The 26295-nt window shown below is 39.8% G+C and overlaps 1 protein-coding gene across 5 annotated transcripts in view; it reads right to left on the reverse strand.

Annotated features, from left to right (window-relative positions):
* Positions 1 to 1834: 1834 nt before the first annotated feature.
* Positions 1835 to 26295, reverse strand: part of LOC129775895 (lateral signaling target protein 2 homolog) — a 389728-nt gene continuing 365267 nt past the window's right edge. For 4 of the 5 annotated variants that reach the window (XM_055781116.1, XM_055781115.1, XM_055781117.1 and 1 more), the window contains 5 exons: positions 10233 to 10330; positions 9819 to 10154; positions 9577 to 9735; positions 8941 to 9500; positions 1835 to 4285 (listed from right to left, as the gene is read on the reverse strand). In XM_055781116.1, the coding sequence (XP_055637091.1) occupies positions 3904 to 4285; positions 8941 to 9500; positions 9577 to 9735; positions 9819 to 10154; positions 10233 to 10330 (1535 nt within the window). In that variant the 3' untranslated portion in view covers positions 1835 to 3903. The remainder of the gene's footprint in view (positions 4286 to 8940; positions 9501 to 9576; positions 9736 to 9818; positions 10155 to 10232; positions 10331 to 26295) is intronic. The other variant, XM_055781118.1, reaches the window with a different exon arrangement.

Below are 26295 nucleotides of genomic sequence, written 5' to 3' on the forward strand. Positions count from 1 at the left end.
CGTGCACCCTTCACCAGGCATCTCCAACCAAGTTTGCTTCCCATACTTCTGCAATTCCTCTGTCATTTTTGATCTGTCCATGCGACAAAAAATCCATGGAATACCAGATCACCTACGCTCCAATGTTATTCCGTCGATATTTTCGGAAAAATATGGGAATGTTGGATCTGATAAAATGTTCTTTACTGACGGTTCATACATAAACGGGTCCACTGGCTTCGGCATCTTCAATGAAAATTCCAGTGCCTCTTTCAAACTCAAAGATCCTTGTTCCGTGTATGTCGCAGAAATGGGTGCGATATACTATGCTCTAGGGATCATTGAAACACTGCCCATCGACCATTATTTTATTTTTTCAGACAGTCTCAGCTCAATAGAGGCAATCCGCTCAATGAAAGTTGATAAACGCTCATCTTATTTCCTAACAAGAATAAGACATCTATTGAGTGTTTTGGTCGAAAAATTATTCAAGATTACCTTAGCATGGGTTCACTCTCATTGCTCGATTCCGGGGAATGAGAAAGCGGACTTGCTAGCTAAGGTGGGCGCTTCAGAAGGCACACTTTCTGAAAGGCAAATTGCCTATAATGAATTTTTTTCACATTCCTCGTCAGGACACACTCGTTAGTTGGCAGCGCATGTGGAGTGAAGATGAGTTCGGTCGTTGGTTACACACGATTATCCCTAAGGTCTCGACGAGTGCATGGTTCAAGGGATTGAATGTAGGTCGTGATTTCATTCGCGTGATATCTCGGCTTATGTCCAATCACTACAACCTAAACGCGCATCTTTATCGCATTGGGCTCGCAGCAAACAATCTTTGTGGTTGTGGCGATGGCTACCACGACATCGAGCATGTTGTCTGGTCGTGTATCCGGTTCCATGCTGCTCGCTCTCAGCTCTCTAGAGCACTGAGAGCAAAAGGCAGACAATCGGATATCCCCGTCCGGGATATCTTAGGTAGCCGTGATCCTGATCTTCTGCTTCATCTATACCTATTCCTCAGAAACGCCGATGTCAACGTTTAATGATGTTTCCTTCGTTGTGTCCCCGTTTCATATCCCTCCTATCCGATCGATAAACTTTTACTTAGTCGCGGCAATACATACACACACTCTTTACAGATGCACGGGCCAAAGGTTGTGCAGTCCACTGATCATTCAACAAGAGCCAAAGGTTGTACCGCTCATGACAACTCTACACGAGCTGATGATTGCGCCGGCTAGTGACCATTCTATCCTGGATTCCTCGAGTCGAGAAAGACGCACCACGCTAGATATGGGGTACAGACTAGGGGGGCGTTGCTGATTAATGGTCAGCTGCATCCCAATAGGAAGTAGCCCGTGTCGGGCACACGTATAGAGCATCGAAGACTGCAACATACCAATTATGAGAACACTTGTAATACTAACCTCGAGCCAACCGCGAGTAATCGGTTACATATTACTAACATAGTTGTAAGACAAAAATTGTCAAAATATTGGACTCCCGGCCCCGTCAGGCTAACGCCACATGTGCCTTAATAAAAAATATATTTTGGGAAAAAAAAATACTGTAAATCATGGAAAAACTATTTTATTTATATGTTTTGAAACATTCGAATACCTGATTTGACAAAGGTGTGCTGAATTAGAGCATTCAAAACAGTGGACAAACCATGATCATATTTTCGACTGGACAAACCAAAATCATTTACCTTAATCAATTATGATAACTACGAGGTGGAACTAGGAACCCAATAAAACCAAATGTTTCTAAACGCAAAAAAGGACCGTCAGTCAAAAAATTGTAGACCAGTTTCTTTTCTATAGTTGAATAACAGCAACACGACTCGTTTCAATTGTGGATCGATATTTATTACTCATATTCATCTAGGGTTTTGTTTATAGCTGATTTTTTTTGTTTTCTCCACTTATGTACACCATTGAACTCGTTTATAATATCGACTCATTTGGGGGGAAAATAATAATAATATAGACAAAAATTGGTTTAACTCACATACAACAGTTTTTAATCCGTGTTTTTGTTGTTATTCAAACGTTTTTCTAGCTTTGATTTGTTGCTGTTACGGCTCTTTCCCTTTCCCGCATTCATATCGCAATTTGTCTTACGCAAGAAAATAACCGGATAACGTGTCATTTTTGTCCTCCTCAAATCATGAACGATCACTTGAGGGGATGGGTAACAGGACCCGATCATCATCATCATCATCATCACCACCGTCATCATAGGAACATCAATCCGTTCTGAATTAGTTAACTAAAAATATAACTATCCTTGTGTATTTGCTTGTTCTCTCTATTTTTCGTGCTACTATTTATTACATTGGCTGGAAGACCGGGAGTGTTCCACAAAGGGAGCTCTCCACTCTTGTTATTTAAAGATATTTTTTTTTTTGTTTGTTTTCATCTGGAGAACTATTTGTGAAAATGAAGCCTCTAGGGTTGATTAGGTTATTCGTACGTGTTTGTGTGTGTGCGTGCATACGCATGCGTATGTTTGTTTTTCCTCTAGAGGATAACTGGAAATAAGTTACATTCTGTGTCCCGAAGAATCATCACTCATACGCTCGCTCGCTTAAGTAGGTAGGTAAGTAGTAGTACTTTTTTGTTTGTTTGTTTGTTTGTTGATACTTCTTTGGGTATATCGTTCACACTTTAGTGTCTCCAACTATCTTTTTTTTTCATTTTACACAGTGATGAGTGCTACAAGTGTGTTTGTGTGTGTATGTGTCAAAAAAACAAAACAAAAATATAGATTTTACATTTTACTACACTTTTTACAGCCTAAACATGTGTAGGGTTTTTTTTTATTCTTTCTCGATTATAATTCCTAATAGTAGTACACGATAGTTTTCTCGATTTTAGTATACAGCATTGATTTTTTAATCATTGGTTGTGTTTTTTTTTAGATGGAATGTGTGGTGTAAAAAAAATAAAACTAAAACCGTGAGGATAAATGTGCATGTGATGATTTTTTTTTAGTCTTAGAGTAACTTAGAAGAGCAATAAACTAGGGAACCGGTATGACGCACATTGCACATTTTTGTCATTAGGTCACACAGCAATACAGAAAGTACATTATTACGGCCAAACGGATTATACAGATTTACAACGAATGTTTCACATCTAGGGAAGGATTTGGTTACTATTTACAAAAAGAAACACGCTGGAGGCGTTGAGCAAAGTGGAACGTAAAATACACCGATGGTTCTTGGAAATTTCCTGGCGCACGGGACCTTTCCAAGAAGCATTCGTCACTTTGATCAACGCGCGCAGTAATTGATAATAATAGTAATAATAATAATCATAATTGTGCTTAAAGCTTCATTTGGAATGATATCGTCTCTCGATTAGCTCCTATAGGTTTTTTTCTTCTTATGTTTGTTTTTTCCCTCTATTTTTCTTACGCTTACAACACTAATATTGATTTAATTAAAGTTAATCGCTTCTCGCTTGCTTTACAGAACACATTAATGTAAATATCCTTTTGTTTGTTATCGGTTCAATAAATAATATTATCTCCACGTGGGTTGCGATTTTTTTTTGTTGCATTCATTTCCGGGAGATTTTTCTTTCTCCTGGCACGGACAACTTCTCAGAAGTTGGTCAGTACGACTGTGTGTGTGTGTGTGTGTTCAGCTCAACTGCTTTCGGATCTCCAGGGATGGATGATATGTGTTGGACAGAGGTGTTTGTGAGGGTTGGGAGTTCGAGAGGAGAGTGTTCCGGGGGGTTCGATAGAGGACGATGGGGACGGAAACTGATGGTGACCTCTGAGCACGGGGAATCACTGGCGGACGCTTCATATAAGAAACGGATGATGCTGTTGCTGCTGATGCTGCAGCTGAGGGTTGGAATGGTGACTCGAGGTTGGCGAGGGTGCCCCATCACTCGACGCTAGTCATTCCTGCTTGATGCCACCGGACAGCGAGTGGTGCTGCTGCTGGTAGTGGGCGGGTAAGCTTCCGGAGGAGAGGTTCGGTAGCTGGAACATTTCACTGCTGCCGGAGGAGTGCGTGGGGCTTTCCATCCCGTTCGGGGGGTTTATCCGCTTTTCCTTCTGGCGCCGATTGCAGAACCATACCCGCACCACCTCCTTCTCCATGCACAGGTTATCGGCGAGGTTTGTGATCTCCTCGCTGGTGGGTTTGCTGTTCACGAGGAAGGCCTTCTCGAGGGCCACCCGGACGGAGGTTTCGATCGAAGTGCGCTTCTTGCGCCGGCGGCCCACGATTTCGGGGGTGGCGGTTGTGTTCGTCAGGGCGCTCGAGGTGAACATTCGACTGGAAAAAAACGGTGGAGGTTAGTAATGATTTGTTTTTTTTTTGGCCGATTGTTGGCAAGGCTTGCTGTTTGAGTAATGACGTTGGGATCAAATCCGTGAACTATTCACAGTACGGAACGATGTCTTCGAATCAGAATCCATCTCCAACTTGAACACGCGATAGACCCATTCCATGAGGTTATGTATCATCAAATCAAATTTCAATTCAAGTGTTTTAGAATAAAGGAAATTTCAACTAATACTAGTTTGTATATGTATGTTCAAAATTCTTTGATATATAAGGCGTTCTTAAAAACAGCATACTTTTGGTGAAAATGTTTTAAGTTTTTCCCCATTTTATGTTTTTTTGAGTCATTTCTGCATCTACACAACAAAATGCCAATGTCACATGTAACATTCAAGCGACAATTACATATTTCTTTGAAGACAAGCTAGAATTGAGTTTGATTTGAGCAAGATCTTGAAAATAGACATTTTGAAACTTATCACGCCAAAAAACGTGAGTAAAATGAAGCGAAAGCGTGAGTATAAAAAGGATGGTAACATAACCAAAATAAAATACAAATTTAAACAAATATATTTGCAGTTCAACATTGCGCTAAGCTGACCAAATTAATTTATGTGCTGTTGAGAACCTGTTGGACTGAGAATATACTTCTAGGACGCACTTTTCAGGAGTTAACAGGAAAAAGAGACAGTGAAATATAAAGCTCAAGACATGAACATTTAGGAGTCTATCCGAACGTTACGATAAGAAACTCCAGTAATGTCAATAAATTAGAAAAAATAAGAAGTAATTGACTATTAATTTGAGTTATTCGGGCAATATGTCCTTGTTTTACGTTTACGAGCAATGTTCTCCAAAATTTTTTTTCATGTACAGAATCCAGTTTTTCGTGGATCAGAACATACCAGTTCAAACCAAAATGATATTTTTGTCATTTCCTACTAGTATTCTAACTTAACCTTTTGAATACAGGGGAGCGAGATAGTGTTGTATGCGAAAAGTGCGGGGAGCTCGATAGTGCTCATCTTGTTCTATGTTATTTTTGACTTAGCACCTCTTAACGTAGGATTTCGTCTTTCGGGGACATTTTTTAAAGAGGACTTCACGCGCTTTGTGCAATAAACCATAACTTTGAATGAAATTGTTTAAATATTATTTTTCATTATTTAAAAAAAAAATTGATGTACAGATAAGCGAGTTTATGTTAGTTTATAAACCTCACTTCTTATGTGTTTTTTTCCTATTAATACAAGCTTTGTGACATAATCAGTTATCTAAGCTCTTTAGTATTTTTTTTTAAATATACCCAAATTCATCCGCATTTTTGGCATATGCTAAGAAAATGTGCTCCGCACTCAAACGGTTAAGCACTAGGGTTAAACGTAAGCTAATTTCTTGAAGATTTTGATTAGGTAGGACTACGTCTTACATTAAGGGTGCCAAATCAGAAAACAGGTCACGTTTTTATGAAATAAAGTTAATTATAATAACTATTTTTGTTGCGAACTGATTTTAACGATTTGCATACCAATCGAATCGGAAATTTTCTAAGATTTGTTTGATATGCTATACATTACAATCCCATAGTCTGTATATGGTTTAAACTGATGAAAATTGGAAGCATTCCCATTTCCCCATACATTTGTTCTGTCTATTTGTGTGCTTTCCCGAACAGAGCTGTCAATGTCGGAGACGAATGAATCGTTGGATTTAAAGTCTCCGTAAACAAAGGAAAAGAAGAAGAATAGAAACAACGAAGGAGGAAAGCGAAAAGAGAATATGTGCGAAGTAAGTAAGCTGTCGCTAGCGTATAGGTATTGCATTTCCTCTGAGAAAAATTCTCAGAATCTTTCTGCTCGCTTTGGTTCTATGTTTCCCCTCGAGCTGTGAACGCTAGCGAATATTTCATTTGAAGTTTATCGCTGCAACTGTGTGCATCTGTTAGACGCGTGTTTGATGCTCTTTGAATGGCGATGTACGGAAGATGTCTCTCGTTAAATACTCAATGCAATGCGTGCATTGATATAAAGAAACAAATTGCGACATATGGCCAATTAGTGTATTGTTCTCGCAAAGGCAAGAAAGAATCGTTGCTTCTCGAAATGATTCTACAAAACCACGCAGCAAGCCATTAAACTTTTTCAGGGTCCCCGGAACGTTTCACTAAAGAGTTGTTTATGAACTTTCGACGTATTCACAAATGATATTCGTAATAATAAACCAACAAATAAAAAAAAAAAAAGATTGCGTAGTCATACGTCCCAAGCGGTTGTGTCTCGGATGCAACCCCTCGATTTTTTTTCGAAGTCCTCAAGCTACAGTGATTTAATTTGAAATTTGCGTATACCTTTAATATCAGGCAAAATTTCATTTTGAGGAGGGAAACTCGTTTGAACTCACACAATGGAATATAAGTGACTGGCGCACCTATGACACTAAAAATCTTGGCAGTCTGTCATTTCAGTTGTGGTGTTGTGTGAGTACGCAAAACATGATATTTGAGTGAATCAGAACAAATGAGCATGAGTAACCGGGAAGTAGGAAGTAGAGATGGGCAAATCAGCTCATCATGGTGAGCGGCTCAGAGCCGTTCAGCTCATACAAGTGAGCTGCTCATTTGGAACAGCTCTTCAGCTCAGTTGAATTTTGCAGTTGTCCACACAATTGCATATGAAACGTAATCACCATGGGACATTGTATAGTGTGCATTTTTTTTAATAGACGGAAAGCAAAAAATAAACGAATTTAATTCGAAGTTGTACAAAAACTAAAACTGATATGAATTCTAATAATATAACATACAACAAATACTGAATGCTGAAATCCAACATAGAAGATGCTTAGGATATGCTGAACTTAAACAACAGAAAAACCAGCAGTAGCCAAATAGAATGCCTCCAGGAATATTGGCCGAGACAACGTTTTTTGAAAAAAACCATCGAGATTTTTTTTTGCATCCGAGGATATAAAAATAAATGCACCTATTAGTGGTGCAACGAGAAATAATTATTCGCGATCACAAAGGTAACAAAAGGACCAGTATCAATCATCAACATTTATGCCGGGTGGTTTTCTGAATTGTTTTGATTCAGCACGCGGAAATAAATGTATGTGTTTCCACAGTAATGTTTAAATTACAATGTAATATATTAAATTTATTTACAAGCATATAATAATGTGTATTATTTTGTTTGGCCATATAAGAAAAGTTTAATGAAGTAACGAACGATTGAATATCTTCAAAATCCAGCTCCGTAATGAGCTGATGAGCTGCGTTTTTTTGATTGCGAGCCGATCCGAATCCGCTCACTATGATGAAGCGATTCGAATGAACAGCTCATGAGCGGATGGCACATCTCTAGTAGGAAGCTCCGAAACATCGATTCGAAATGTACCGAAGAAAGGTAAAAAATATGGCGTTGAGAAGAAAACTAAGGGGAATATCAAAATAAGCAATCGTGACAGGGTTCGAATTCTGGAGCTGGCCGGAATTGGAAAGTTCAATGCATCGGAAGTTATGAAGGAATTCTCGATTATCAATAAGCGCATTGCACAGATATTGCGGTGATATGCATACTTCAAGTACACTAAAAAGGCCAAGAAACCAAATCTTACTCCAGCACATATTCATACTTGATTGAATTTCGCCAAAAAGCATACGGCATAACGTTGTATTTTCGGTTAAAAAAAAGGTCAATTTAGATGGCACTGATTGTCGTTCATACTACCGTCATGATCTGAGGTCAAGCAGGACCGAAACTTTGGATGCCAAACACTCATGATTTGGGGTGATTTTTCACGTCATGGAAAACCCCACTTGCATCAATTTCAACCAGGATAAATTCAGAAAAGTACGTGGAATTACTGGAAGACGTTCTGGTACGATTTACCGAGAATTTTATGTCTGAAGACTTAACTTTTCGGCAAGACAATGCAACCATCCACTTCAGTAAGAGAAAAATGCAGTGGTTTTGGTGCGAGACATCAAGGTTTTGGACTAGTCAGCACGTAGTCCAGACCTAAATCCAATTTGAGAGCCTTTGGGGAATTCTTGCACGACGTGTGTACAGCGGTGGAAGGCAGTACAGAACAGTTCGGGAATGAGAAGCTGCTTTAAGACAATCCGGAAGGTCCAGGTTTGTCTTAACGTTTCGATGTTAGGAAAGAGTTCCCGATGCACGTCTTTAAGTCATTTGAGCCAGTTTAGCTTTTTTTTTTGGCAAATTGAAGTATTGGAAGGTCCATTTGGGACATTTTTTTTTAATCAAAGTCGATCATAGTCTAATTAACAACAGACTATCAGCTCTAGTAGGATGATATATTTCGCTACTAACAGAAATATTTCAAGTGTGTTAGAATGTTTAGAATGTGTCTGTTTATTTTGGAAACAGATTTTGACTAAAACAATGCTCCTTTTCAAACTTGTTTATTGGTTCTTGTCATGATATGGAGAGACGGAGAAAAAACCAATGAGGTCATACTTTTCAAGTTGATGAAACCAAAATTCAACTTATGATAGTCTCTAGAGTAAGATGACTTGAGCTGTAGAATTTATATTCAGTTTCGTAGATTCTGCCAATGATTTGATCCCTGTCTTGTTTGGCAAGGTATATCCAGGAAGAAAAAAAAAACGAAACCAAACTTACCCGCCATGGTTGGAGATGCTGCTGTCGGCGTCCTCGAGCCACTTCTGGAGCAGCGGTTTCAGCTTGCACATGTTCTTAAAGCTCAGGTTGAGCGCCTCGAACCGGGAGATGGTGGTCTGGGAGAAATCGTTGCCGTACAGTTTGCCCATCGCCAACCCCACGTCACCCTGGGTGAAACCCAGCTTTATCCGGCGCTGCTTGAACGTTTTGGCGAACTCCTCCAGCTGCTCGAGCTCGGTGTTCTCCTCGGGCGACGGTTCGAGGGCACGCGGCGCGGCCGTATGCTTCTGCATTTGGGGCGTGTGCGTGCCGGTCGATCCGGGCGTGGAGGGGGTTAGGATGCCACCGATGTTTAGCTGCTGGTTGGCGTTCGGGGGAGTGGTTTGGCTGGCACCGAGCAGGGAACTGTGGGATGTTGGATGGTGCAGGCCACCGGGGCTTCCGGCGGGGCTGTGAAGTGGTGACGAGCTGGAGATATTACCCGGGGTCGGCGTGGAACTGGCCTTGAGTTGTTGTTGTTTTTGCTGGAGGGCCTGCAGTTGGGCGACCGCTTGCTGGACCTGTTGGGATGGGAAAAAAGACAGCGCTGAGTGAAAGTGTTCTTGAAGGGGGGGTCGACAAACGAAGGGATCCAACCTGAAGCGATCGTGATCCATCGTGTGGTAGTTTGAGAGCTGCGGTAACAGTACCGGCAGAGGTGCTAATGGTGGGTGGATTCGTATTGTTAGTAGAGATGCTAGTTGGTGCTTGATGGTTAGTAATGGATTGAGGTGGAGAAGGATAGCTTGGAGTCAGCTACAATCGATACAAAACAGAGAGAGAGAATGTCTTAGCAAACTTCTCACCAAGCTGGCAAGTAGAGCTGACGGAATAATTACCTGATTTTGCATCAAAAATTGTGCGGCAGCTTGGGCCGCAGCGCCGCCATTTCCTGCCGGGCTGGCTTGCTGAGCTTGCTGCATCAGCATGTAGTTTTGGAGCTGCTGTTGGAAGGAAGCTTGCTGCGCTTGCAGTGCCTGCTGCAGAACGTTCAGCTCTTGGTTCGAGAGCCCACCGAGCGTTCCCAGCCCGAGCTGGTTCTGCAGAAAGAGCGATCCCAGCGGGAGCTGGTTTTGGAGGGCGGCCAAAGCCACCCCGATGTTGCCACTGTTTGGAGCACTGGCCGGTGGCGTGTGTTGGGGAGGAGACGGTGTTCGCCGGGAGGCGTCTGTAATCTGCGAAAATTGAAACAAGGAAACTGTTAATAAATCACCCGCCAAATCGCAGCGAAAGACAGCGCGCGAGTAACTTACCAAGTTCAGAGGAGTATGGCGTTCTTGTCGCTTCGCTGGCGTCGGGCTGACGAGATGCTCACGGTCGCTTCCATCTTCGCGATCGCTGTAGGCATCGTCTGAAAGTAAGAAAGAAGGAAAAGAAACCGTGTTAAATTCCCCTGCGTTCAGAATCGTGACGGCCACGTGCTGTGCCGAATTTGTTGTTAATGACCTAGTTAAGAAAACATCACTTCTTACTCGAGTGACTTTCCTCCACAATCGAGTAAAGTCAACACAGAGAACATTCTTTAACACACCACTCTTTTTGAAGCCATTATGTGACACCCTTTTCCTCATTCAGGGGGAGAAACATATTCGTTTTAAAGTGAAGCAGGGATAAAAATATAAAAAAAAAGATATGGGGTTTAAAATCAAAACATACATTTAACCAATCAAACGCTGATTTTTAGCCTAGATTTGAAGCATTCCGGTCCGGGGAAAAAAAGGGGACGAAAGCGGCCCCGGTATGCATCGCAGCAGGGAGATAGGACGCCGCTTTTATGCAACGAACAACCCTTTGCGATATTTTTGAGCGGTGTATTTTCGAAAACCAGCCATAGGGAGAGAGGGTGATGAGAGGGATATGTTCCAGCTGGTGGTGATGTGTGTTTTTTTGCTGGGCCATTGTAACGAGTGCATAATTACGGCCTCTGCATTGGGGATGTTGGTTCGTTTCGTTTCGGACCTAGGGTAAGGAATACTGGCGTGGTTACACACGTTTTTGAAGGGTTTTTGTTTTTGGGTAATAGATGCATTTTCCGATGATTTTTGTTCAGTATTTCGATGCGAAGAAGCGCATTTCGAACAGTGCAAAAAGCGTGATGTTCGACGTCTCATCAAAGTAGCCGTAGTCATCCTCGGAATAGGAGAGCTGTAAGGACTGTCAGTGAGTGTTTAGAGCAATGTTTCGTGAGTGTGATTTTGAAATGAAATGTTTCAATTGCTCCAATAAATTCTGTTATGAGACTATCAAACAGTTTTAGGTAAACACAGAATTTTTTTTGCCCACCCTCATACACAAGTTCATATTGCATTGTTGAAAGTATGCACTGGTTCGTCCTTGTACACTATTGTTTTGACTAATAAATAAATCTAGGCTAATTGAATTTTGTTCGCAGTGAGGTTAGGCTCTTTTCCTGCACGGCATATTGCTACGAACAAATGAAATCAGTGGCCAGGGTTATGTGGGATTGCTCGAACAATGTATTTATAGAAAATCTATGCGCACTAAGCTTACTTGAAATGGTTACTTCACAGAGAAATCATTCCGAATTTGGATTGCTTCTGCACACCAACTTTTATCGCCATTAATTCTTCAGCCACCGATCGAAACGATCTTCGGCTAATGCCCTGCTATTAAAAAAAATATGAAACTCTAACTCTGCCTCATTATCATTTCCCCCGGAGGAGAAAAAGATGATTTCCACGGTCCAATCTACCAGCAAAACCAGCCAGCCAGCCAGCCAGCCGGATTTTATTCCCGAATCGTGATTTCCATTTCAATTAAACCGTTTTATAGCTATTAAATTACAAACCGCCCGCCGGCCTCGCGGCGAAACGCGGGCGCCACCGAATGTGATTCTGTGCGGCCACAAAATGGTAGCGCTGCATCGAATCGCGCAGCTTCCCCCATGTCCGCGCGAAGCCACGCCGCCGCCGTCGCCACGTTTTAAATTTATAACATGGGAAAAACATAAATCTCGAAGATCGGCCTCTCGCACGCTCGCGATTGGTTGGCTCTGGCTCTGGCTTTGGTCGGGTTGAGTGGCGGCTGATTGGAAGAAGAACAAAATTCAAATGCGCTCTCGTAAAACTCCCTTAATTTATGCACTTTTCAACCGGGCCTGTTTGGATTTTGCTGTCGGGCAAAGCGCGTTGGAATACACAAATACACGGATTTTCCAGCGCGAACGCGCGAGATTGAGCGAGACAGCGCGATGAAAGCAACACAGCCGTGGTGGCCAGAGGACCAGGAATGCCAGTTTCGTGATTTTTTGCGCAAACATCGAAATCGACTGCATACTTTGATACGCTAATTTGTTTTGACGTAGAACTACGGGTTTCATTAAGGGTACTAAATCAGAAAACATGTCACGTTTTTATGAAATAAAGATCACGTTGATAACTATTTTGCAGCGAACGGATCCTGATAATTTGCATACCAATCGATTCGATATACTTTGCATTATAATCTCTAAATAGTTTAAATTGATGAACATTGGAAGCATTCCCACTGTGGAATAGAAAAAGCGGTTAAAAAAACTGTTTACATACATTTCGCACAGTGATTCAGGATTTAAGTGAGAATTCTTTGCCAGATTTGATAGCATGAAATAGAACAACCGAGAGTTGGGACCTTCAGGAACAAGTTTAGTTTAGTTTTATTTGAATGAAATAATCCAAATGATTTCATTTTGTGGCATTAAAAAAGACGCTGTCTTACGTCACAATATAATGAGCAAATAAATAAATAAAAATAACCGCGAATGTCTGTCTCAAAAGAAAGTATAGACATGCTAACATCTGCATATTCTCAGACAGTCAAGCGGAACTTAAAGCTCTAAATGCTTTTGAATGCTCTTCACAAATTGTCAGGGAATACATTTCCCTTTCACGGCAATTAAGTCTGATAAGTTCGGTACAATTGTACTGGATTCCTGGCCATTGCAGTATAGAGGGCAACGAGTGAGCAGATGGACTTGCCAGGAACGGCTCGAACTCACCATTTACTGGTCCAGAACCATTCTGTGGACTTTCTGACTGTGTGTTGAAAAGTGAGCAGAATAAATGGGAAGACTGGGAAGTGACAGTCAATTGGATGGCTGCAAAACTTAAACAAGCGAAAAAATTCATTACGCCGAGTATTAAAATTACTCAACAGCTGCTAAGCCTTAGTAAGGAAGACTTCAGCACATTCACTAGTCTTGTAACAGGACACTGCCCGAGTAAATACCATCTCAAAAACATAGGTTTAGCACAAAATGATACTCTTTCATCAATAAGTAGTAGACATAGTGATTAGAGAAAACTATGATGGTCTCTCGACAGAAGATTTTGATATTGATCACGAGAAATGACAGGATTGAATTGCTAAAGCGCTCATTACGCACACATTTCGATGAAGTAGAGGTTCTGTTGTTCAATAACAAGTTAAACATTTGAGTTATGGTTCAAACACATTTTACAAAAAATATCTGGATTTTATGCAATAATAAAGTTTGAGTCATTCAATATTTATTTTACTGCAGCGTTTTCAAGCATATCCGTGAGTGGCATACTATCGATCAGAAAGATCAGAACTAACGTCGTAGAGCGTCGTAACGTCGTAATCGATGGACAGAAGAAGAATCTAGTGGCCAGAAGACGACTCTGAAAATTGTACAATGAAATTCTTACGAAGTACGAAGGATGCATCTTCATGGACGACGAAACGTACGTAAAGGCGGCTTATGGCCAGCTTCCTAGACAAAATTTCTGTAAAACCACTGATCGAGGGGATGTCCATAGCAAGATCAACTTCGTTTTTGCCGACAAATTTGCATAAAAACTTCCTCTGCAGACAAAACAAAAACTGGTTTTGTGACAAATAAGACAATGGATTCAAAAATGTACAAGCTGGAGTGCCTGAAAAAACGTATTCTTCCGCACATTAAATCTCATAATGGATCTGTAAAGTTTTGGCCCGTTTGGGAAGGCTGCTACTACAGCGAAGAAGTACCCGATACCACGAGACAACGGAGCGGATTTCTTTGGAAAGGACATCAATCCACCGAACTGCCCTCAGTTTGAAGTTATATTGTGATAAGTGGCGAGATAATCGATCATTAGCTGTAGAAGTTGACAACAACAAAAATGTGTTACATGAAGAAAAGCGAATAGTGATGAAAATCGAATTTACATTCATTGGGTCTTTAAAAATCCACTGAATTGAAATCAAATCAGTAACTCAAGCCACCGGGTTTAAACAATGAGATACAAATCACATTTTGAAAAATTTCTAATGATAGCAAAAATACGGATTATGAAAAATGTTCAGTATAATTTGAAATTCTTACGATGTTGATGTAGTTGGAAAGAATCAGATGACCTGTTTCAAAAAATATGTTAGATAAACCAAAATATTTAGGCGAGACAGTATATATAAGGGGTGACTAAATTTTTTGGCATTACGGGCGACTGGTTGTTCAAATGTTAGGCGGCGGTCTACCAACGCTGACTGCATCAAAAAGCCATCAGAAAATGAATGAAGTAGTGAAGAATGAAACAAAGCGTTTACCCTCCTGTACTTGCGAGTAAAATCATTACCCGTATACTCGCGCACGGTATCACTGTTCTTGTCTCTGTAATTTTGCTATTGTGTATTTATAGGCGTTATTTTTATTTATTTAAAGTTGTAAAAGTTATGATCAAATTAAAAAAAACTCCACAAAATACTTCAACTTCACTTCATTAAGTTTCAATAGTCTTTTAATTCAGCGTCCTCAAAACAAAACCAAAGTCTGTCTGTGAAACTGTATGCGTAAACGAGTAAACGAAGGTTAACACGTTGAGCCCCAATTTTTTATTGCTGCGCTTTCCATTCAACCCACATATCGTTTGCGAGCGTTTGCACAATATCAGTGCCGGTCCCAGTTACCAAAGATATTTATTGCATGAAAAGAAAATAGTCAGAAGTTCGACTAGTAAGTAGTCAGATTTTATAAAACATCCGAAAACAAACCGTATTTTTTTTATTTTCTTATTTTGTAACTGTCAGTCCCAGTCAGTTAGCGTTGATAAATTATTCTATAAAATAAAAATAATTATCGATTACTAAATAATTGTTGAGTAATATTTTATTTTTAGTATGGCAGTTTCTGTTTTCAATCAGCTGCCAAAACACACCTCATTAAACTCGAGCGAATTCAGTATCTTTGTCTCCGTATCGCGTTGGGATGTATGCCCTCAACGCATACCATGAGTCTCGAGGTTTTGGCAGGCCTACTCCTACTAAAAGATCGCTTCAATTTATTATCTCTTCGGTTCTTCATCCGGTGTAAGGTCATGAACCCATTGGTGATCGGAAATTTTGAGCAGCTGATCGAGCTAAATTTTCACACCGGATTCATGAGTTCATATCATGAATTCATCTCCATGCAGGTTGATCCTTCTTCGTATATTCCCAACCGTGTTTGTTTTCCTGACTACATCAATTCCTCTGTGCATTTTGATCTGTCCATGAAGCAAGATATCCATGGATATTCAGATTACCAACGATCGAGGATCGCTCCAACGATCTTCGATGAAAAATATAGGGGTATCAATTGTGATAATATGTACTTTACTGATGGGTCCACTATAAATGAGTCCACAGGATTTGGAGTGTTCAACGAATTTTTTAGCACCTCACACAGTCTTCAGAATCCTTGCTCAGTGTATATTGCTGAATTGGCAGCAATTCATTGGGCGCTGGACAGCGTCGCCTCACGACCTGTTGAACACTATTACATTGTAACGGATAGTCTTAGCCCCCTTGGAAGCTATCCGTTCAGTGAGGCCGGAAAAGCACTCGCCGTACTTCCTTGAGAGAATACGAAAAATTTTGAGTGCTTTATCCAGACGCTGTTATGTCATTACCTTTGTCTGGGTCCCTTCTCATTGCTCAATTCCGGGTAATGAGAGGGCTGACTCATTAGCAAAGGTAGGTGCAATTGAAGGCGATATTTATCAGCGTCAAATCGCCTTCAATGAATTTTATTCTTTAGTCCGCAAAAATACCATTGCTAACTGGCAACGCAAGTGGAATGATGATGAATTGGGCCGTTGGTTTCACTCGATTATCCCTAAGGTTAGCCTCAATCCGTGGTTCAAAAGTCTGGACTTGAGTCGGGACTTAATTCGCACCTTCTCCCGACTCATGTCCAATCACTGTTCTTTAGATGCACTACTCTTTCGTTTCAATCTTGCCAGCAGCAATCTCTGTGTTTGTGGTCAAGGTTATCGCGACATTGAGCACGTTGTTTGGTCGTGCGAGGCGTATCTGGTCGCCAGATCGAATTTAGAAAACTCCCTTCGGGCCCGAGGAAGACAGCCCAATGTACCGGTGAGAGATGTGTTGGCTCGGTTAGACCTTGATTACATGTCCCATATATATGTTTTCCTTAAAGCTATCGATCTTCGTGTGTGATTGTCCCTATGTCCTTATACCCTCCTTTCCTTCCTTTGCGGGTAATTCGTCCCCTTGCTATAAATAGTAGTAGATAAGTTGAAATGTAAAAACACTATAGATATACGAACAGATTTAAGAATTGAGTGTTCATCAACATTGTTACAGTTTCCTTATACCCCATCCTTCTCCTAAAAATATGTCACCCTTCTAAACTCGAGTACACCGCGAGTAATCGGTTTTCCACCTTACTAACCATAGATGTAAGAAAATTGTTTATATATATAGTTTTAAAATTATATTTAAGAATTCGGCTCCTTTAAACTTAAGTTACTGAGCCTGCAAAAATAAACGAATTAATAAAAAAAAATATTTTATTTTCTGTAAAGTTGATTTTTTTTAAGGAAATTGTCATTTATGAACATGCATTTTATTTTCTATAAAAAATCACTCAAGATGATTGTTGTATTCCTCATTTACCTAGAGGTATAAGGATCCTCTATTGGAAATATTGGACCATATTATGTAAATTCAATCGAGCGGTCGATTCGATCCCTATAATCATAATACCGAACAAATTTTCGTATGTTGTAAATCGATAGAATCTATCTTTCTCGAACGTCAACGAATTTCATATTTTGAAACGTTGCCGAAATGTTTCCCAAAGCAAAACACCAGAAATGCAACAAGTAAACCAAACAACTCGGATAATTATGCCGACAATTTTCACCCGACTATATCTATAACAGCAAAATAGAGTTAACCAGCAAAATTCTGTTCACCTAGAATTACATAATAGGGGCCAATATGTAAATTTTAGAAATTTATAATTTCTCATTCATCTCTGTTGCTCTATTCATGGCTATATTTCTTGAAAGAAATCTGCACAATTAATTCACATTACTTCTCATAGTTTTAAAATTAAAATAACAATACTGCATTAGAACTTGCATTCGCAGTCTTCAAAGGCGACGCTGTCTCCAAAAAATCCTAAAATAATTCTCCAATCGTTCCTAGTGACAATTTTTTGCTTTGTTACAAGTTATGGTCGAACAACTGAATATTAAATAACAAACAATCTGGATTCAGAAAACACCATTGGCGTGAAACGGATCTCAATTTGCTGTTCCTGAAATCGAAACAGGCTGTAAACAAAACGAAAGTTGTGTTGGTCGCATTTATTGGTTAAAAACGAGTTACTAAAATAATTGATTACCGAACACTCATTGAATTGCTTTCCAATTATTGTGTATCAGGATCTATAGCAATCAGATTCAAGAGTTATATCTACGGGCGAACACAGATAGTGTAAATCGTCGATGGAACCAATTTAATCTGAGCGTGTCTAAAGGAAGTGTTAGGAGATTGAACAAGTTTCAAAAATAAAACTGGGACATGCCCATAAATTAACCCTTAAACGGGACTCGATTATATTATCCCGTTTGCCCGGTCGATAAGCGGAAACACGGGGTGATAATAATGATGTTTATTCACTTTGAAATTGACACATTTCACGCAGGTGAATATTTAAAGTGGATTGAATCGAACAGATAAACAGAGAGGGGCTTACGAAACCATTGATTTATGTCCGCCCGATCGTTCTGGTCATAAATATTCCCTTTGGGGAGCGTTGCCCCAGCAATAATCCATATGACACAACGTGGCGGAGACGCCACGCGGAGTCCGTATCGCATCAGCCAAATCAGCGCCATTGTTTTGTCAATTATCACACAACCTAAAACACTAAACGGACAAGAGGGCCACAACCAGTTAGCACCCCATCCATTGCTCTACCAGTGTTTGCTGCGGGGGTTTCTGAATGGGTGCCGTTAATTGAAAAACATCGCCGTAGTTATGTTTAAAACATGGGTTTCGCTGTGTGAATTAAAAGTCAGCCCATTGCTGGGAAGCAAGCAAGGGTTGACATTAAAAAGCCGGCGTTGATGAATTATGGGCTCATGACGACGCTCTGGAAACGCGATTATCGCTGGAAGTGTGTGATGGGTTTCGTAATTGATCGCATTCGGATTAACTGCACCAAGGAGCGCACTTTGAGGAGCGCATAAATGAGCGCGATGATTGATATGCCCCTATCATCGCGCGCTCTTTCTCTTGTGGCGGCGCGAGGGCAGCAGGCCATGGCGCGGAGCGCTTTCTCCCGCCTTTGCGCGCATAAAAGTCAAATTAGCTCCGAGGGGTCGGGCAACACGTCGTTTTAAAGTTGAAATTTATGACGTTTATTGATCAGTGATAGTGGCAATTTCAGCCATTGTGCAACTTTCGAAAATCTCGTTGCAACGGAAAGGGATACAAAAGGGGTTGAGGCAGATGGCCTTTTTGGATGCGTTTATGGATGATGCGAATAGCAAATTATACGAAATTTGTTATAGGGCAATGATTGATTTTTTTTTGTACGTTTTTCGTTATTATTCCACTCGCTCTCCGGCATAGGTCTTGTTGCAGCCAATCCGTGCGCTGCACGCATATCATGTGGCAATATGTTGTAACGGTTCAATATGCATGAACTGATGCCAGCCAGCCAGCCAGACGCAGATACAGTAGGAAAAAAACGAAGGGTTACCATATTTGTTGCATGTTGGCCGTGCTTTTATCTCTATCACCACACATCATCTTTTGTACCACCGTTTCGTTTTTCCTCCACCGTTGTTGGCTCGTTTCTTTTTTAAATAAATTTCCAATTCAAAATGAAGCTAATTTCAAACCAAACACACACACGAACCCACACACCGAGCGTCGTCCATCTTTTCCCCCTTTTCCGTACGGATGATTTCATTTTTCGATTTCCTCTTTCGTGGACGACCGTTTCGTTTTTCCATACGCCAAACGGTGACAGCTACCGTTTTATCATCCTAGTAACCATATTGACCGTCGCTTGCTTGGCTCTTTCTTGCGGTACATTTTTTCAATCTTCCACTTCAATTCATATTATGGCTTATCACACAGAGACACTGTCCGCTGCAGATCGCCCCAAGTAGGCCATGAGGTGAAGAATTTGGTGTCTCTCGCAAAGGGGGTTCTTTTAAATATTGAGAAAGCTGTAGCTTATCATCCAGAGTCAGTTGTATCGTAGTGCATCGAAATCGGGACACTTTTTCACTCATGATTTGAATTCTGGACACTTTTGCTTTTAATTCCGAACACTCTTGTGTAACTTCTTCAATACGAAGATTCATCGTTTACTTCGATCCGTCCGGATTTGAAATTATCTTCTGATTGAACTTTTTGTTCCGGCCATGGGTTTGTGGAACACAAATACAGTAACGTCTCGATTATAGCGCGGTGCATTTTTACCACGACTCGTATATATCACTCTAGAATTTATCACTGAAAATGTTTCGCTTTTATCAAATTTTTCGGAACTTGAGAAATAATACGAAAAGTTTAATTTGTCGTCTAATTATTGAACAAAACATGACCCAAAACATTTTTACAGGCCTTCTGAATACATGTAATGATTTTGTTTCTTGTTTTTAGACCGGAACCTCAAATGGATCGCAAGAAACATGTCTGTTTAACATTACGAAAAAAGCTGGAAATATTAAAGAAACTTAAAGATAGCGACTTACCCAAAACACAAATTGCTCAACATTTCAATACGATATATATCGATGACAATCACAAAAATGTTAGTAGGCATTCCACCAATCAACACGAATTTTCGAATAATTTTTTAGTTTCATATTTTTGATTTAGCTACCAACTTGTTCGGCACTAGGTACGATGGTATTAGTTTTTTTTAAATACGATCACTGTTAATTTTTGAAAAGGGCTTATGCAAAAATGGCATCATCTCAGAAAACAAACCATAACCCAAAAATGGGTTATCTGATAGGAATGGCGTATTAGGCAATGTTATAGATAATAATTTTTCGGTTCCGGAAATAGTACACACTGATTTTTTTTATATATACAGGACTCCATCCATACATACTCGATTATATAAATTTTGAGAAAAAACATTTTTTTTCGTGTTTCAAATATGACTTATTTCAAGAAAAAATGTAATATTTCAACGTTAAGGTTAAATTCAATTGGTTATTTTAAGTGCAGTGGAGTTAAAATCGTGATTTTTGAAGATTTTGATTGAATTTTCACCAGGAATTGTTTATAATGTTTTTATATTGCAGCGAAACTGAGAAAGATAGAAGTATGATGTTCAAGAACAAATAGAGCGGTTAGAAAGCTTCAATTTGGCTAGAAAAAACAATCAAGATTATTATGAATTTTAAGGATAAAATTAATAATGACACTTTCTAAACCACTATCATAACATTTTGGAAGTGAAAACTTAAAACACTGTCGAACTGTTATTTAAATCCACTGTCTTAGATGTTACACAATTATATCCTGTACTAATTTTTCTCCTCTTTCAAATGGAAGTTACAGGATCGTCCTACGTACCGTCAACCCGAGGGCAAATTGATCGCGTTTTTCAAAAAAAAAAATATAAATATTTCCGAAATGTTTTGTTCAAATTTTTGAAATGTTATCCAATCATTTTTTAAACCGGTTTTGGTGCCAATTTCACAAAACGTTATTAAATGTTTTGTTGAAAAATTTCCTTACACGTTTGTTTCGAAATTTTTTAGCGGAAAATTCTGAAACATACCATCGGGGTGAAATTCATTAATTTTTTTTTCATTATATTCGAGAGTAATTAGAACGAAATTGTAATCCACCTGAAGGTGCAGTCATGCCTTTCTCAGATCTCGATCTAATCTTTGAGCTGCAAGTCATTCGGAGACCGTCCGGGTTATCGTAATGTGACCATAAACCCTTAAAACCAATGTTCACCAATATAGTGTTGACGAACCGATTTGTCGTTTGATGGGACTTGGCTCTGGTCATGAAGTAGTCACTTCCCTCGGAAATCTGATCCGGAATATATCCGGCTTACGTCAATTAGTTTTGTTTTGAAAAATCACGAAATTTTGTACTCCAAACTACGGGTTTTGTGTTATTTTGGTTTCTGGAATCTATGACCACTGTACTTGTTCTTGCCACATCTCAAAACATTGTAGGGTTCACAAAAGAAACACTTTTCGCGTCCAATTCGGTTCAACCCTTTTTCCGAGAAGACTGAGCCGCAACTTTTGTTGTCTGGCTCAGGAAAAAGTTGTTTTTTATGGTGATTCTCTGTAAAATTGATTTTTTATCACTTGTATTAATAATAGTTGTAACTATTTGATTACCATTTCGACCCGTGAAGAATCTGCTTGTGGGATATAAAGTAGACATGGAAAAAATATACATATATACAAGATAAGTTATTTATCAATTCGTCAAATTTGCACTACATTCCTCGTACACTTCACATAACAGTATCGGAAAACGCAATAAGATTAATGATTCGTTTCAAAAGCGAATTTCAACGATACTTGGTTGAATTATGAAGAGTTGCCAATTGCCGTAAATTTGGCAACACTTTGATAAAACGAGAGACTTGAAAGAGAATTGAGTTGAAGAGATCAGGATTCTCTTTGCTAGATGGTAGATTGAATAGAGTTGCAGATTTATTCTGTAAACGATTTCTGGGGAGTAAGGTGTCTCCCAGATCGAAGGAAAATATATCCGAAATAAGGTGACCGGAATAAATCGCCACAGTAAACAACTGCAACAGAAACAACCGCTTAGAAAAAGTGTAGTAGGCTAGAAATATTTGGCGCGGGAAAAACATCATGTGCCTCACATTTCTATTATAAATTTATTCTCTTGTTCTCGTTTTTCGAAATTTATTCTGAGGACAATGTAATGGGGACGAAGTCCCCATTTGGCGAGGATAAGGAATCGAGGCGGCCCATGCCGCCAAGATGACGCAATCCGAGTCCACCGCCGACCCGCCGTCGGAAGCGGCGGTGTCTCGCACGCAAACCTGGGATCCACTGATTGCCCGGTTAGTTTGAAACATAGGATACGATCCTTTAGCAATGTCCGACCGAGCTCTAGCGAGCGTCGGACGGTATACGTCTGCCCGGGGCGTTACGTTTGCCTGGGGCGATACGTTTGCCCGGTTAATTCTTGTTTTGAAATACAATACCGCGCCACAATATTTATAGCCTACTACACATTTTATAAGCGGTGGTTTCTGTTGCAGTCGTTTTCTGTGGCGATTTATTCCGGGAACCCCGAAATAACCACCATCTATCCCGTCCCTGGTCGCGACACTGCTCTGAGTGTGAATATATATATTTTTAGCGTCTATTCATATCGTTTTGATCTGTTGAATGTATGTTTCTTTGCCATGCCATAAAATGGAAACGAAATTGTGGTTCAAAAAAAAATTTTTTTTATGCAATTCATCAAGCGATTCGATGAGAACCTGTGAAGAATAAAATCTACAGATTATTGAACGTTTCATCTAAAAAAGTTCTAGATTTGATTGAATAATACTTTCAAAAATTTCAGTTCATTTTCATTAGAACCTTTGATCGATTTCACCCCGGTGATCAATTTGCCCCCGGATGACGGTACCGTATTTTTTGAAGTAGAGCTAGTTTAAGGCAAACGGAACTCGGAACAATATATAAATTCAATAACTCCATTATTGTTGAAATTCGAACATATCCGTTGAAACATTTTTTTCCATCAAATATGATCGCCTATCACTTGCTAAGAGATTCTGGTTAAATTTATTATTTTCAATTCAGAAAGGTATTTTCTCACTATAAGGGGATGAATCGAAAATCAAATTCTTCAAAAAACGAAAAACGTATAAAAAGACCTATTTTTTGTTTGACTCGATTTTATACATTGTAAAGGAAATGCTCGCCCTGTATCTCAAAAACTAAATTCTTTAAAAATCTAAGCTTTTGACACAATAAAGCCCATAATGTCACCGACGCATGGTTTTCTATTTGATCCTGAGCAAATGAGAAAAGGAAGTTTTGGGGCATTCAACAATTTTTTAGGTTAGGATTTTTCGAAAAAAAAGTTGAAAAAGCTCAAAATTTTGTAAAAAAAAAACTAGCTCAAAAACTATAGGACTTACAAAATGTTGGTTATAGAATAAAACGTAGGAAATAATTTATTTTTTGATTTAAAAATATCAAACATTTTGAAAAAAAAAATATTGAGAAAAATATTTTGAAAACTAAAGTTCATTTTTCTCAAAAATACTTATACGTAATACTTGGAAAATTATGAAAAAAATAGTTATGTTAGGGTGAGAAATACGAGTTCAAAGTATTTGAATGATTTTCATTCATATTTCAACAATATAAAACTGCATTGGGCCATGTTAATATGAGAGAGAGTAAATAGCTTCACAAATACGGATGAATTATTTTGACGTTTGTTTGGGTCAAGGCAAGGCTGCCAGTTTTGCATATATCGAATGGGTTTGAATTTCGAACGGATTTTAGTATGCAAAAGTCGATCAAGTTCGGGTTACACAAGTCGATCTCGATCGGATTGTGAAATTTTCAAACTCGTTCGTGTTCCGGAATAGTGGTAAATATGGTAGATATGATATTGAATATAATGAAATAGTTTCCGGATTGAAAAACCGTCCGGATTCAAAATCCTCACTGAATCCAGTTCAGTGGCACACTCAAAATCGCCGGATTCAGTCGCATATGCAAACGACGGTCGGTTCGCTTGTCGGGGCGAAGGCGACGATGAATATTTGATGTTTGAGATATGAATTTTTATCGCCGCATTTTGCTGCCTGCCTGGTCAGCAGAAAATTCCTCCTCCGTCCGAGAGGGATGCTGCTGATTGGTATTCATCGTTGGTCCTGCAGTGATTTTGCACCAAACACCAGGTCTTTTGCATAAATTTTGAATAATACCCCCTCTCGGACCACGAAGATGAAGTGTGAACCGAGAGAGAGTGCGATTCCTTTCGAATGAACTCGGCGAGGAAAACTCGAGCTGGACACCGGACTCGATAACCCCTCGAACCCGGGGGTTGGGAAGCGAAGAAGAAAAGTTTAGTCGAGCGTCAAATTGTATTATGTGAATATTGGCGTGCACTGACCAGATCGACTGACTCCTGATGCTGCGAGATGGCCAGCAGCAGCAGTAGATTTAAAACTCGGAACCCCCGACAGGAGGATGTGAGCTCGTAAAAAGGATTTTCACGTCGACCGAAAACGATATGCAAACAGAATCGGAATCGGAGAGCAATCGAACAAGGCCAGATGCTCACCACCCCCCGCCTTCCGTCGCCTTGACGCAGATACGGAACGTTTGCAGGGTTTTCTTTCCACCCTCTTCCTTGGTCCATGGCAAGGGTTCCTTCTGTTTTCGGAATATCAAATGGCGATTGAAGTGAAGCGGAAAGCGAAAGCGGGAGAAATCCCATTAATTTTTATTTAAAATTGACCACCATATGGGTTCGCCCCGTTTGGTTGAATCAAAGATGAACATGGTAATCCTCTCGTCCTCGTCGGAGGAGGCATCTGGCATCGGTACGGTACGTGCGAAATTTGAATCCGAGAGCCCGCTCAAAGAGTTCAATCAAGAATGTAAATTTGGCCCATCTGCACACACACAGACAGGTTCAAGATAAGACTGCCATAAAGGGACCCTCTGATTGTTGGTTGACACGTGGCAGAGCTTCTTGGAAACAAAGACGACTACAATCTTGTTGGGACCCTTGAACTCGGTGTGCGTGTGCAAGTTCCCAGCTCGAAAGGATTACACAGAACCCTTCCGGGTTCTTTGTGTGTTTTGTTTTTTTTTTCGGTTCGCTGTTGACGTTTTTGTTCCTCCTTTGGGACACACCGGGGATAAAATATGTGTCGGATATGTTGAGAAACGCACGGGGTCGGGATCATCAATAAACTAGTTGTGATCCTCTTCAAGCGCTTTCTCGGCCGCGAATTTACACGGATCATTTGCTTCCTTATTGATAGAAGACCCGGTTTGTGGAACGAGGAAGAGAAATAAAAGTCAAGGTCTTGTTCGCACCCGAGGGACCCGACCCCGGGCCAAGTCAAGAAGGTGAAGGTAAATAAATGGTAATCACATAAAGGAGTTTGGTGGAAATTAGAGGGTTTCCTTAAAGAGGATGACTTGGCTCGTGTCATTGTGTCACGTTGAGAGTGAGACAATAAAAAAAAGAACATCTTCGACTCAATCGAGAAGGGTTAATCTTTCCATTTGGTATGTTTGCTTTTCAGCGGCAATGAATTTAATGGAGATATAATGTCTTTAAAGAATGGGGAACTGTGAATCGCATCACTTGTTGATAGATTTTAACGTAAGTGCGTCGTATTTTGTTTGACCTTGTGATCTCTAACTTTTTGCCATTAGAGGTATGCTATCTACTCAATATCTTCTCGGTGAAAATGAACGGATGGAATGTCAATCGTGTATAATAGCTTCCCTACTTTCAATTGATAGCCATTTGATACCGTTTTGTGTATATTCATATATTGAGGTCGTATAAATGAAAATTTTAGGCCATTCCAGCGACATTCGGTTCAATCACAAGCTTCAAACCAGCAAGTTATAATCCAACGAGTTATGCCAAATCAATTTCTGATCGATATTATCTCCTGTGATTGAGTCATTGATACCCTAAAAACAAACTCTTGGAATGTAAAACTATGAAATAGATGCACCACAATTGAATAGTTTGTGCTTTGCCTGTAGCACTTTATTGGATCACTCATGGAAGGTATTAACCAACGAATCGGCCCCAACTTCAGCGAACATAATCATTACATGAGAAAGAACACATATTTATCTTTGATAAAGAATGAACTTCTGAAACAGTTGAGAAAATTGGCGGCAATATAGTTATCATTGGCCTTTGATCCCGATTAACCGATTGAGCATCCGCGGTGTAACATATTCCCATTTGCTTTTCTATTCAAATTTAAAAAAAAGATGTTTCCGACGAATATTTGAATGCAATTTATCTTTGTGT

Source organism: Toxorhynchites rutilus, chromosome 3 (assembly GCF_029784135.1).
Source record: "Toxorhynchites rutilus septentrionalis strain SRP chromosome 3, ASM2978413v1, whole genome shotgun sequence".
Taxonomy (NCBI): Eukaryota; Metazoa; Arthropoda; class Insecta; order Diptera; family Culicidae; genus Toxorhynchites; species Toxorhynchites rutilus.